Source organism: Argiope bruennichi, chromosome 8, assembly GCF_947563725.1.
Source record: "Argiope bruennichi chromosome 8, qqArgBrue1.1, whole genome shotgun sequence".
In the NCBI taxonomy this organism is placed as follows: domain Eukaryota; kingdom Metazoa; phylum Arthropoda; class Arachnida; order Araneae; family Araneidae; genus Argiope; species Argiope bruennichi.
This window is the reverse complement of record NC_079158.1, coordinates 89771944-89784947: the sequence shown is the minus strand read 5'-3', so window position 1 is coordinate 89784947 and position 13004 is coordinate 89771944. Positions and strand designations below refer to the sequence as shown.

Below are 13004 nucleotides of genomic sequence, written 5' to 3'. Positions count from 1 at the left end.
TTCTATTCCGAGTGGCAGGCACGATTATATACAAGAAAACGCAGCGTGGCACAAAGCAGAAGTAAGAAGAGCGAAAAAAAAAAAAAAGGGTCGAACAGATGATGAATTGCCTTATATAACATAGGATTTCCAGCCACGCGCCGAGGGAATGACCTTTGATGCCTTTTCAAGGGTACCGAAGTATCACTCTCATTTGAAACGTAGTTCTGATGGCGCATTATTTTTACAAAGGGATTAATTAAACCGAAAGAGGAATATGATCACGAAATAAGAGAATATTTTAGAATGAAGTTAGGAAGGGCTAAATTAAAGTTTTGGAAATTAATTTGGATTAAATTAAGAGTTTAAAATATCACTATATATATATATATATATATATATATATAATTAAAACAAGTTGTTACAGCAACCTAAGTAACCTAACAAACTTAATTATAAGTATCAACAATAATAATTAACTAAGGTTGAAAAATTTTGAAATTCTATCATATTTACTTTAATGGTTTTTTTTATCTACCAGTTTATTCTTGGACGTTCCTACATAAGCATTTTACTCAATGAATTTCCTCCATCCTTATTGATGGTCGATCATGCCATGGAATCCATAATTTGAGTAGAAAGAACCAGATTCAGTGGATGCTCTGTAAGTCGGATTCTTGAACTTCAAAAATATTTCGGTATATTGGACTGTGAAATATCAAAAATTCTTTTAAAAAATGGTAAGATTAAGGAAGAGTACTGAAGACTTCAATGTCCGGACATCCTCGTTCTTCGCTTCTGTCTGACAGGAATGTCCTGTGGAGTGATGAATGCAAATACCTGCTTTTTGGTAAAAATACGGTATAAATGAACTCTTCAAAGAATCGCAAGGTGAATGTGATTAGGGTAACATCGGCGAGGACTTGGTAAAGAAAGAGTAGGAAGTTGTCCTTTAGAGCGTTAAAAGCAATTACGAAAAAGGTACAATGAATTCGTTGCCTTCAGGACATTCGTTTTGACCACAAATATCAGATTTCAACAATGAAACATGAGGATGAAGATTTCATGATATGTAGACATGTCTCTCGTCTTGGCATGGTTCCCATGAGGTGGAAACTTTCAAAGATAAGTTTTAATATAAGGTTATCCTTCTGAGAACCAATCACCTATATACATGCAATTCTCTTTGCTTGGATTCTTTTCCCAACAGCATATTGATCCAAAACACTGATGGACACACAACCAGAACTGGTTTCCCCAAACGTCATGATGACTGGTCCTCGACTGGTGAAGACAATCCTCAGACTTTAATATTATCGAGGAAGTATGACGCGAGCTGAAACGTCATCTTGTAGGCGGAATGCAAGAAATGTTGATGAAAAACTCCTCTCACCTTGAAAGCAGATGGATGAAGATATCATTCTTCTCCAATCAAATTATCTTTAACACCTCGTAGGTGACAAGCTGATATTGATGCGATTGCGTTTGCCACCAAGTACTAATATGTAATTGTTCACCGACCCTTGGAAATTTGTATTTTTTCAACAAACAGCATCTTGTTGAAAATATTTGCTTATTTTGAATGAAATAATAAAATTGTTTTAAAATCAGTAAAGTATTTATCTTGGAAGGTAAACTTCATATGATTATTCCTGAATTTTAAAACTATACTCTTATTTTTGATAAAAATATTGTATTTATATTTTCTAAGATAATAAAAAAATGCAAATATCATTTTATATGTTTATATATCTTATTACTTCCCAAATAGGCCCTAAAAAACCTTTATGGTTTGAAAAATATTGGAATATATTTGCATACGCTAATTTAGTTTACCTTAGAATAAAAATGATATTTTGTTTAAAGTCTTTGCAATATATTTACGAACAAAATTGAAAGAAGAAAAATTAATAATTACTAAAACTTCAATGCAAAACTAAAAATGCAAAGAATGTTTCTTGGGGATCTCTGTATATATCTGCAAGAGAAACCACTTTGAAAATTAGGGTCAAGTTAATAACATAATTTATTCAATATAATCATTTTTAAAATTATTTGTTATTATAAGAGCAAATGGATGATTTTTTTATAATTTGAAAACAATAAAAATTGATTGTTACATCCTATTTACTATAGTCACAAAGAATATGTATTTTCTATTATATAAATAATAAATTTCTCCTATGTACTTTTGCATGTAAACTATGCATTTTTAATAAAATAAATATTTAAAACCGATAATAAACCCATACATCTCATGCTATTTTCAAAATAAAATTAATTTTTTTTTTATAAATTTATTTTTTACTGCTTTTGGTAAATTTATAAAGTATTTTCTAAAAATTGAATTAAATTGAAATTGAAAAATTGAATTAAATTTTGTTTTCAATAAAACAATTAGCTGTCTTTTGCTCTTTTTGCAGCACCTATTGCTCCAGATAAACGATTCCTTTTAAGTCTTAACTACACAACGCTTCTTATCAATTTGAACAGCTGGCACAATGGAGGGTGCCCAATACGATTCTTTGTTATACAATACAAAGCTAATGGTCAGCAAGATTGGACACTGGTCAGCAATAATATCATACCAGAACAACAAAATATTACTGTCATGGATCTCATTCCCGGCACGTGGTATTCTCTGCTCATGACAGCAAGAAACGATGCTGGATCAACAGATGCGGAATACGTTTTTGCCACGATGACAACTAGCGGAGGTATTATTATTATTATTTTTATGCATTTTCAAAAAAAATGCAGCTAAGGTATATATGTATAGAATTTAAAATATATTTATATATTAAAATTCATTTTTTTTTAAATTTTACATTATTATCATCATTCTTATACACCTTGTATAAGAAAAAATAAGGAAATGCATTCCATATTTGTCCATTGCTTATGAAATATTCTTTTTTCTTCGTATTTTCTCCGCATCTATATGGAATTATTTTTCAGCCTCTTTCTTATGTTAAAATATAGTTTATAATAATATAATTTTTTATATTACTAAATGGATAAGGATTATCGTGATTTTCATATTCTTGACGTTACATTTTCTCTTGATAGCAAGATAGATTTTCTTTATCAGACCAAAGAAGGCAATTTACTTTCATTTCTATTGAAGCATTGAGACTGATTCTCACTGAAATAAAAGCAAATATATTTTTCAAAAATGTAAATCAAAAAATCGTGTAATTAAAATTTTACAATTATCTTTACATTTTTTCTTTTGTATATTGTCTCAAAGTTTGAACCAAAATTTTAAATGATTTAAATAAGCTGCAGTATATAATAACAAAATGATATTTATGATTTCCCCAAAAATACACGAAAATCATTTCATAAAAATCTATATTAAATTTTAAGTATCAAAATTATGTTTTTTGTAGGCAAAATTTATTTTACATTAAGAATATATTTCGTATCGTACAATGTATAGTAATTGCCTCCCTGAAAATACGAATGAAGTTTCAAGAGGAACTCGTATTTCTACAAAAAGAGCTGATTTGAACTGATGACTGTAGAAAACAATAAATTAAAAACTTTAAAAAATGGTAGTTTATAGCAGTTATGCAGTTTTTTTAATGTCTCGAATTCAGTATTTTAAGTTTTTAGGATTATAATTCAACTGGAGAATTTAGGGTTATAATTCAATTTAAATACAGATTAAAATGAAAAGACACTTTTAACAGCCACTGAAAAAAAGAGAATATTACTATTATTACCATTAATTTGTTGTGTCTGATGTAAAAGGAGAAAAAAAGAATGAATAACAAATAATTTTAAAAAGAAAGGAATTGTGGTCAAGGAAATTCTAAAAATTCAGTTTTAGCAGGATATATTTATAAATTGACATTTTTAAATAAATATTGCTATTGGAACAAAGGATATATATATATATATATATATTTTACTATTTTAAAAATGCTTTCTGTTTGCTGCCATTTACAATTAAACCGGAAATGACAAATTCCTCATTATTTAAAATGCGTAAATTTTTTTATATATATATATATATATATATATATATATATATATATATATATATATATATATATTATATGGATTTTAAATGACAGATCTCTAAATTTGAAAATAATTCAAAAAATTAACAAAAATTCTCAATGGTATATCTAAACAAATGATATACAATTCATACCTACGTTTTCACAATTTTTTTTTACTTTATTATTTTAATAAGTACATTGAATATAATTCATACTAAAGCACATGCATAAAGGCATCTTTTTGAAATCAACATTTTAATACCCTAGAAGAAAAATGACTTAAAGATTTATTTTTATTTTATACTTTTCAATCTAATCATTTATAGCATTTGCTTTTTTATATTCAATTATTTTGATTCTGTGATATAGAGTATCCTCCCAGACCTTCTGAAGTAAGTGACATTGGAGGATCATTTTACCGACATTTGTTGATCACCGTTCCCGTTGTCAGTTCAGCTGTGGTACTGATTGTAGTTCTGTGCGTAGTCTGCCTTATAACAAGAAGAAGGACATCAGTTCGAAGAACATTATCTTCTGATGGTAATTTATTATAACTTATTGCATTGACCCATATATAATAGGTTTAAAATCTTTTTGTAAACATTAATTACGGTGTCCACAACATCTGTAGCTCTTTTCATATATTAGTGTCATATTCCCAATATGGAAACTAATATTTATGAGGCAATTCAGAAAGTTATGTTTGTTAATAAAGCCAGATTTACTTTAGACTGAATATGCAAAATACTTTTCCCGTATATTTTGTTTCCGCCGAATTTCCCTAAAGTAAACTTTAATTACATAATTATAATGGATATTATGGTTTATTTGCATATTTAATAAGATATAAAAAGGCTTCAATTTTATGTGGACTAATGTTTTGAAAACTTTCTTATTATTACATAGGAAACTCTCTAAAAATAATTTGGTGAATTTCCTGAATTATCATCAGCAGAAAATAAGTTACGCTAAAATAAGAATTATTAACTGCATAATAAATTATTTTGTATCAAACTTTGAAGATGGTGTTTTTATTTAAAATTAAATAAATTGTTTGCATATTATATACTCACATATGAATGTTTTCATATGCAACTTGTTGATTTTGTTTCGTGTTCCGTTACTGGTAATCTGGTGATTTACTAGCCATTGCTTGCTAGGAGATATTTCAAAACTTATTAAATATATTGACTACGTCAATCATTTCTTTTACCAAACGCTAAAAGTAATTATCAGTTCTTTATGCAGGTCAAAGTTATACTTGTTTACCCTGAATTTATGAAAACCATATCTTTACTTACTTTGGCATAGGAATTCGAAAATAAATATTATATGATGGTGAGAAAAATTTCATAAATAATTTTCTGTCGTGGGATAAAAATTTCCAATATTTGCACAACCAAAAAATATTTTCTATTATTCAATTTTATATCATATAAATATCCGTATTCAAAGAAATTTAATAGACAGGACTGCTTTTATTTACTTATAAATTAGTAATCAAACACATGTTGGGTGAAAATTAAATAATGATAAGCATTTCCACGAATTTGGCGATAAGCTGTATTTCAAATCTATTAGAGAAAGAAAAATCTGATATACTTTATTTAATTTGAGAGAACTAGAAATTCAAAAACCTGACGTTGTAATATAACTTTGAAATGCAAAATGAATTCGTATTTATAAAAACAATGAACATAGAATATACTAAGTTAATAATTTTCAGAAAACGTATCATTTTTCAAGAGAAATTTCCTGGTAGTAGCCAGGAAAACAAGGAATTATTGCAACTGTAATTCGTGACTTATTAAAAGCAATAAAATTTTATTGCGTTTAATAAGTATCCGTATATTATAAATTAATAAGTAGCAAATAAGTAACGTATCATTATAAATTATTGCAACTGTAAATCGTGACTTCATTAATTTATAAGACTCTCTTAATTTTTTTTAAAGAAACATGAAATGAAATGAATATCTATTTCGTCGTTGATACTTTCATATAATAATCTTGAAGCGCAATAAAATTTTTAATATTCTCAGTAGTGCATTACGTTTGAATTAATTAAATAAAAAAATAGTTATCTTATTACCATAAGAATTTTACGATGTCTATGTTATTCGACATTCTGAATGCCAGAAGATATCATTGCGATGTTGTAGGGTTTTCTGCGCTAATAGGGATAAAATATTTGCAAGGAGAATTTGAAATATGCTCATTATAATTTTTTCAAGGAAGTAAGTCTGAGATGGCTTTTTTATTTCATGTAATGGTGAAAATTTATCCTTCAATATGATCTGAAGGACAAATTCATTCATGAAGTTCCATTTTGACTTCTTGTAATTCCATTCATAAAAAATTAGAGAGTATAATTCATATTTTAATTAATTGTAATCAATATATTCAGAGAAAAATTGACAGTACATATTAAGATATGTTACTATTGATTCATTTTCATTGAATAAGTGCCATGATTTTTTTCTTATTTTCTTGATATTATATTATCAGGAAATAATGATAAATAATTATATATTTTATTTTGTGACATAGCGGATGGCATGAACTATTTTTTTCAACTCAAATCCTTAGAAAACCCTATTATGAAAAATTGAAAGAATTAAATGTTTTCTAATAAGATTATGATCAAATTTGAACATGGTGTTAAAATTAGTAGCTGAATCAGTCTGGATACTACCCAAATCCCTAGATTATTTATTTTATAAAAAGTATCCCGATAGTGGAGATATATATTAGCAAAATTACAACAAATAATTATATCACTTCATCATTGCACAAATTTTGTAAATGTATTAAACATACAATATAATTAAGTTCTTTGAATGTGTGGTTCCAAATATTATAATCTTCAAATTTATTATTTTATTAAATTCTTATGCTGATAATTGAAATTTTAATAATCATCTCATTATTTAGTTGCAGAGAGTAATGACCCTGTTAAACCTGAATCAATGCCATTATCTTCAACTTATGAAACTGGACAAGAACCTGCCTATTTTCCTGCTCCTTATGCTGCCAGCAGAGTGCCTGGATATAACCGGGAATCGTGCGTCCATCCGGGAATGGGGAATCAACAAAATATGGGAACATTTGGCAGTTCAAGAAGTGGCTATACCTACGATATACCGTATCCACCCAGAAAAGTAGGTGATACTTTTTATAAATTATTTCATTATATATTGAAAGTAAATAAATTTGAGTTTCAGGAGCTTATATATTGTAAGTAGTTGGTATGTTGGGAATTTCAAATACTGTCTTTTAACTAGAGAAAGAGATGCTAACTATTATTCAATTAAATTTTATGTCCAACTAGCACCATAAAATATTTAACCGTTATACCCCCCCCCCTCCTTTTAAGCAGTCTGAGAATAATTTTCTTCCATAAATATGATCCTAAATTCTAAACCAATGTGCTCGGAAACAAGTGAGAAATTATTCCACTAGATGGCAGCATGTAATAATTTACCTGCGTTCAGCTTATTCATCACCAAGAATTTATTATGATAATAAATTCCATGTCAAATTAGTTTGGAAGGGATCAGAAATCATACCACTAGATGACAGAATGTACTAATTTATTGGCCATGCGCTCACTCACCAACACGGATTCAATACTGTAATAAATTTCAAGTCGAAATAACTTCGTAGGAAATTGCAAATCCCACTGCTAGATGGCAGCATGATTTATTGTGAATTCACACTTCCGAAATTTTGTTCAAAAGTAGAAAATTTAAATATAAAACATTTTATGTTATATTAATCTATTAGTATTTCCTTTTTTTAGTATTTTGCAAAACTATTCTTCATTATAATTATTAATAAATTATGTATATATGCATTAATTAAACATTTGGTACATAATTATATATTTTCTTAGAATTTTTCTTTTGTTTCAAACAGATGGACAAATCCGAAGCAAACTACGAATCTCCCATCCTATATTTTCCAGGCTATGCTAAAGGTTAGTAAATTATTTTTTAGTTATTTATTGCTTTGAGAGTACTTTTTTCTGTATTAATTAGCACATGATGAATTAGTACTTTATAATTATATTTAATAGAGATTTCTAAGGACTATAATTCAGAAGGTTGGTGATTTATAAATTTCTAAATAAAGTGATTCAATCTTCTTTTTTGATATATAATTTTACTGGAAGATTAGTTGCAGACTTATTTAACAGAAAATAAAGGATAAAACTATATTATATTCATGTTTTAATCCCAATCATGGACAGATACATAGTTTTAGTTTGCCATAATTTATTTTTTCCCTTTTTAAAAACTTTGTTGCTTCTGTTTTCCAGGATCGGAATTAGGTAACCACCAACGGATGTCCAGCTATGAAGCAAGTAGAAAAAGAAAGAGTAGTCTATCTTGGCGAGGGTTGGATGAAAGGTATCGTATTTTAGTAGTATCTCTTAGATTTAGAAACTGTACTTTATTAAAAAGGAAATTCAAGACTTAAAGCTTCATATGATTTAAATGTTAATATGCAGAGGAAAAGGTTCGAGATTCTTTCCTAAGAAATGAAATTTGAGTATTTAATTGTATTTCTTTTATTTATGAATACATTTCTTAACTAATGTAAATCATTTAGATGAAAATTCTTGGGTAAATTATTTTTACTTTGAATGCAATAATTTGGATTCATTTTCAATTATATCTTTTATATGAATAATAGCCAATAAAAAATAATTACGATATTAAATTTATATTTATAGCACTATGGTGAAATACAGCTTAAAAGATAAAATTTCAGGAAATTTATGATTCAAAAATCTAATCTCAAGACTTTAATGTAAAACAAATAATGATATATTTATTTGAAAGTTTAACATATCAAGAAATTTTCACAAGGTTATTAAGAATGATAAAAATGATTCACATTTAATACAATGCGTAACTCAAGTTTTTTCTGAAATTAAAATGGAATATATTATTCTCTGAAATCTGCTCTGCCTTGAAATCTACATTTCAAGCCCCTGATGAAGCAGCTTAGGTTTTATAAATTAAAAAGTTAGGTTATATAAATTTAAGAAATGAAATCAATACAATTATTCAGTTTTGAATTAGTTAAATATATTACAATATCGCATCACCCTATATTTATTTTTAATAAAACACCTGTCAATATCTAAATATCCGTTCATTTTGCAGTCCTTCCAGTGGTGAGTCAGATGACGGTCGTGTAATACATTCCCGAGAAGAACGAATTGTGAAAGAAGAATCGAGGGAATCTGAAACAGAATGTGACAGAATATGTAAGTAAAACTTTTAATAAAAACGTGATTTTATGAATCTACTAAAGAATTATTTTTATAATTTTAGTGGTTCCAAATTTTATCTTTCTTTATAATCTATTTTATATAGAGTCTGTGGTCTTGAAATCACATGTTTATCTCCAGTTTATTACCAATAAAATTAATCACAATTTAATAAAATTTACTCATTGGATTTTAAAGTTCATTCAAGTTTTGAAAATATTAAAATAGTACATCAAAATGTATGTGAATACATCAATTTTCACAGAGTTACCACAGCAGGAAGTAAGTGCATAGTCGATAGCAAAATACCTCTTTGCAAACAAGGAATTAATCAAATTAAATAAAAACCCTTCTTACTAAATTGTTTTTGTTGTTTTAGCTAAAATATATGAATTCAGTTGTAGTTAGTTTTTTAAAACATTTAATACGAAAGTATCTTTTGTATATCAAAACAATGTTTAGATTTACATTTGCTAGATCATGCTTTAAAAGGCATTCATGATAATGAATAAAAAAAACTTTTAGATAGTCATTTGTAAAATAAATAATGCTTTGTAAAAGGCTTGGATTTTGTAAAATCTTCTGAATTATTTGTTTTCTTCTTCTAATTTTCTTTAAAGTACCAATATTAATAAATATATTTCTGAAGGAAGGATGACCAACAAATTAGAGATTGAAAACCATTCAGTAGAGTAATTAAGCCAAAGATTGAATATGGTTACGGATATTTTTAAATTTTTACCCCGATTTTACTCAAAGTAAGATAAAATTCATATTAAATGTTATTCAATATGTGTAAATTATTTTTATTATATTTTTAACAGGGAAATCTCTTGAAGAATGTAAATATGAAGCTAACAAGAGGTGGGCAGAACATGCTGTGTCTATTCTTTCTTAATGTTCTATGGTGAGATTTAGAGATATATTTATATATGATTTGAAAGTAATTTTAAATTATATATAATATAAATATATTTTCCTGAAAAACTAAACATTTTAGTATGGATGCAAAAGGTAACTTCTTTTTTTGTCTGATCAACTCTCATTTTTAAATACATTTCTTTCACGAAGTACTTATATTAACAAAACATAATCGGCGATTGATAAATTAAAAAAAAAATCTGAATATATTAAGGATTTAAGTTTATTTTTAAGATCTTAAAAATGTATAAACCGATTCTATAAATTCCTACAATTTTTATTTATTTGGATTTAGAAGCCAAAAATTGGTGAATAAATTTTCAAAATAACAGTCTTATTTTTCTAGGTTATTTAATTTTTTAAAAATCCTTCTCAAAAACTTTTACGCATTAATAATCATTAAGAATTTTTATGTTCTTAACTAGATTATTTTATCAAAGAATTTGATCATATAAATTTGTATTTATTTTCAAATAATATCTGGTATAATATTATATTAATCCTTATATGATTATAATTTTTCAGGAGCACATTAGTTTCTTTTTTACAAAATTTTTGCAGTTCTTATTATTATCAACCTCAAACACTTTATTATAATTTAGTTTGCATGTAAAGAATTTCTGAAAAAAATCACCTCATTTTGCTTGATTTAAAATTAGTTAGCATATAGTTAGTTGACATATTAAAACAATATATTTCCGAAGAGGTAACGGATATTTTATAAATATATTTATTTATTACTGAATAAGCATAAAACTATTTTATGCAGAGATGCATGCAAAATAATATATATATATATATATATATATATATTAAACTGTTCATTTTTAAGCATAATTAATTTTGTAAGTTTTATAAAACTAATTTCATGATATTTTTAAATCGTATTCTTCATATTACAGGATATGTACAGAATATATGATCATTCATCAAGGAAAATTTCAGGAATTTCTTGAGCTTATTCCTCCAGAAAAGCTGAAGAGATACAGAGATGAAGTGATCAACGTTAACATTTAAATTATGTTTGATATCACTATATTGAATTAAAAAGGCATCACCTTCAAACAAAAGATTTGTATGTAAATAAACATTTGAAATCATTGTGTGCTATTTCTTGAAGTTGTTCCATCATTTTAATTCAGAAAAGTAATGCTCATTTTCTCATACTCATCCTCTGAAATATTAGCTTTTTTTTAATATTAAAGAACATATTAATTAAAAATTAATATTTTAAAAAATACAATTAATAAATAACATTGCTGTAAATATTACAGCTGAGAAACTATTGTAGGATTTCCATGGAAGATTCGTTATATCATTGTTTTTCATTTTGTTTTAAATTTTCAGAAATAACTATTTTTAATCCCTATTATAGAAAGTCCTTTTGCTGCGAATACAACATATATTTTAGCAGTGATGCCATTTTACTTTTTAAATATGTCATGGAATTTTAAATTTTTATTTTCAATATTTAAAAGATTAAGATAATTACATACGAAACTATATCTAATAATTTAAATCTGGTTAATACAAATAATAAATATATTTGAATAAATATTGCAAGTGTAAACAAATTCAAAATGCCATTATTAAAGCTAAAATAACAAATGAGCTATACTTTATAAAGGCCTTGGCACACAGAGGAATTGGCTCGGAAGATCACACTTTTTATTTTCTGAATTGAAAATACTCGTCACACATTATTTTCTATTGAAAAGTGTTTTCAAAGAACAAATTAGCGAAGAGATTTGTAGGAAATTACCTCTATGTTCCGACTTAATCCGGCAAATAACAAAAACGTATGAAAGTTTAAAACTGGTCACTAGTCTTTACATTTTTATTAAGTATGAAATGTTTTGACTAATGTTTCTGCCTATAGTATTTGTGACATTTATCACTGTTCGTGCTTATTTCATATGCATTATTAACGATAATTTCACTTCGACAATAATGTAATTATAGCAATTTGGTAGGTATAGAGCAATAGGTATCTTTCGTCAATTGGAAATCATGATGTTTAGAAAATTATTTATTGTTAAATTTCTAATTTTTACATTATCAATTAGTCAGATGTTATCACTTTTGCATTGAAATTTTCTTTGCTATTTTTTGAATAGCAGCGAATTTATAACATGAATAGCTCTGTTTTTCTATATCTCATATTAAATAGTAATTCATATCTTACAAAATATATGAAATGTATGGATATGGTATATCGTAAAAGGCTTTAAAAATCATGGAGTATATAAAATAGAAGCTATATGATGATCATAGAGGACTTAGAATATCTTTAAATTCTTTAGTAATGTCAATTAACAAGTTACTTCTCTTCTATTAAAGTATAGGATAATTTTTCTTTTGCAATTATATAGCAACCGATATCTTTAGAATAAGATATTTATTTCCAAGCATGCAATTGATATTTTCCAACAATCAATGCGGCGTACGGACCTGCTTCAAATGCTATGTGCATATTTTCAACTTCCAAGCAGATGATATCTCCCATGTGTAATGGTTGTATTTCATGTTTATAAGAATAGACTAATTTTCTAAGGGTTATCGAAAGCAAATGAGGGAAATTAACTTCAATGATTGGTAAGAAAGAAAAGAATTGTAAAGTTCCCGCTAAAGAATATTCATTTATAAAAATTGGAATGCACCACATGATAATCCGAAGGTTAATAAAAAATAATTCATAGACTACAATTTTCAAAGTAAAACTTACGAAGAACTTTTTTTACCATCAATCTTTTTCCATATATGGCAATGCCTGAAAAAAATAAAAAAAAAAATTCCTCTTCTTCCAAATAATG

The 13004-nt window shown here is 26.5% G+C and overlaps 1 protein-coding gene across 4 annotated transcripts in view; it reads left to right on the top strand.

Annotated features, from left to right (window-relative positions):
- Nucleotides 1-11288, top strand: part of LOC129981662 (cell adhesion molecule Dscam2-like) — a 391964-nt gene extending 380676 nt beyond the window's left edge. For 3 of the 4 annotated variants that reach the window (XM_056092595.1, XM_056092594.1, XM_056092593.1), the window contains 8 exons: nucleotides 2403-2696; nucleotides 4359-4529; nucleotides 6924-7150; nucleotides 7908-7968; nucleotides 8311-8401; nucleotides 9164-9267; nucleotides 10095-10134; nucleotides 11094-11288. In XM_056092595.1, the coding sequence (XP_055948570.1) occupies nucleotides 2403-2696; nucleotides 4359-4529; nucleotides 6924-7150; nucleotides 7908-7968; nucleotides 8311-8401; nucleotides 9164-9267; nucleotides 10095-10134; nucleotides 11094-11208 (1103 nt within the window). In that variant the 3' untranslated portion in view covers nucleotides 11209-11288. Of the gene's footprint in view, nucleotides 1-2402; nucleotides 2697-4358; nucleotides 4530-6923; nucleotides 7151-7907; nucleotides 7969-8310; nucleotides 8402-9163; nucleotides 9268-10094; nucleotides 10178-11093 lie in introns of all 4 variants that reach the window. The other variant, XM_056092596.1, reaches the window with a different exon arrangement.
- Nucleotides 11289-13004: the final 1716 nt, after the last annotated feature.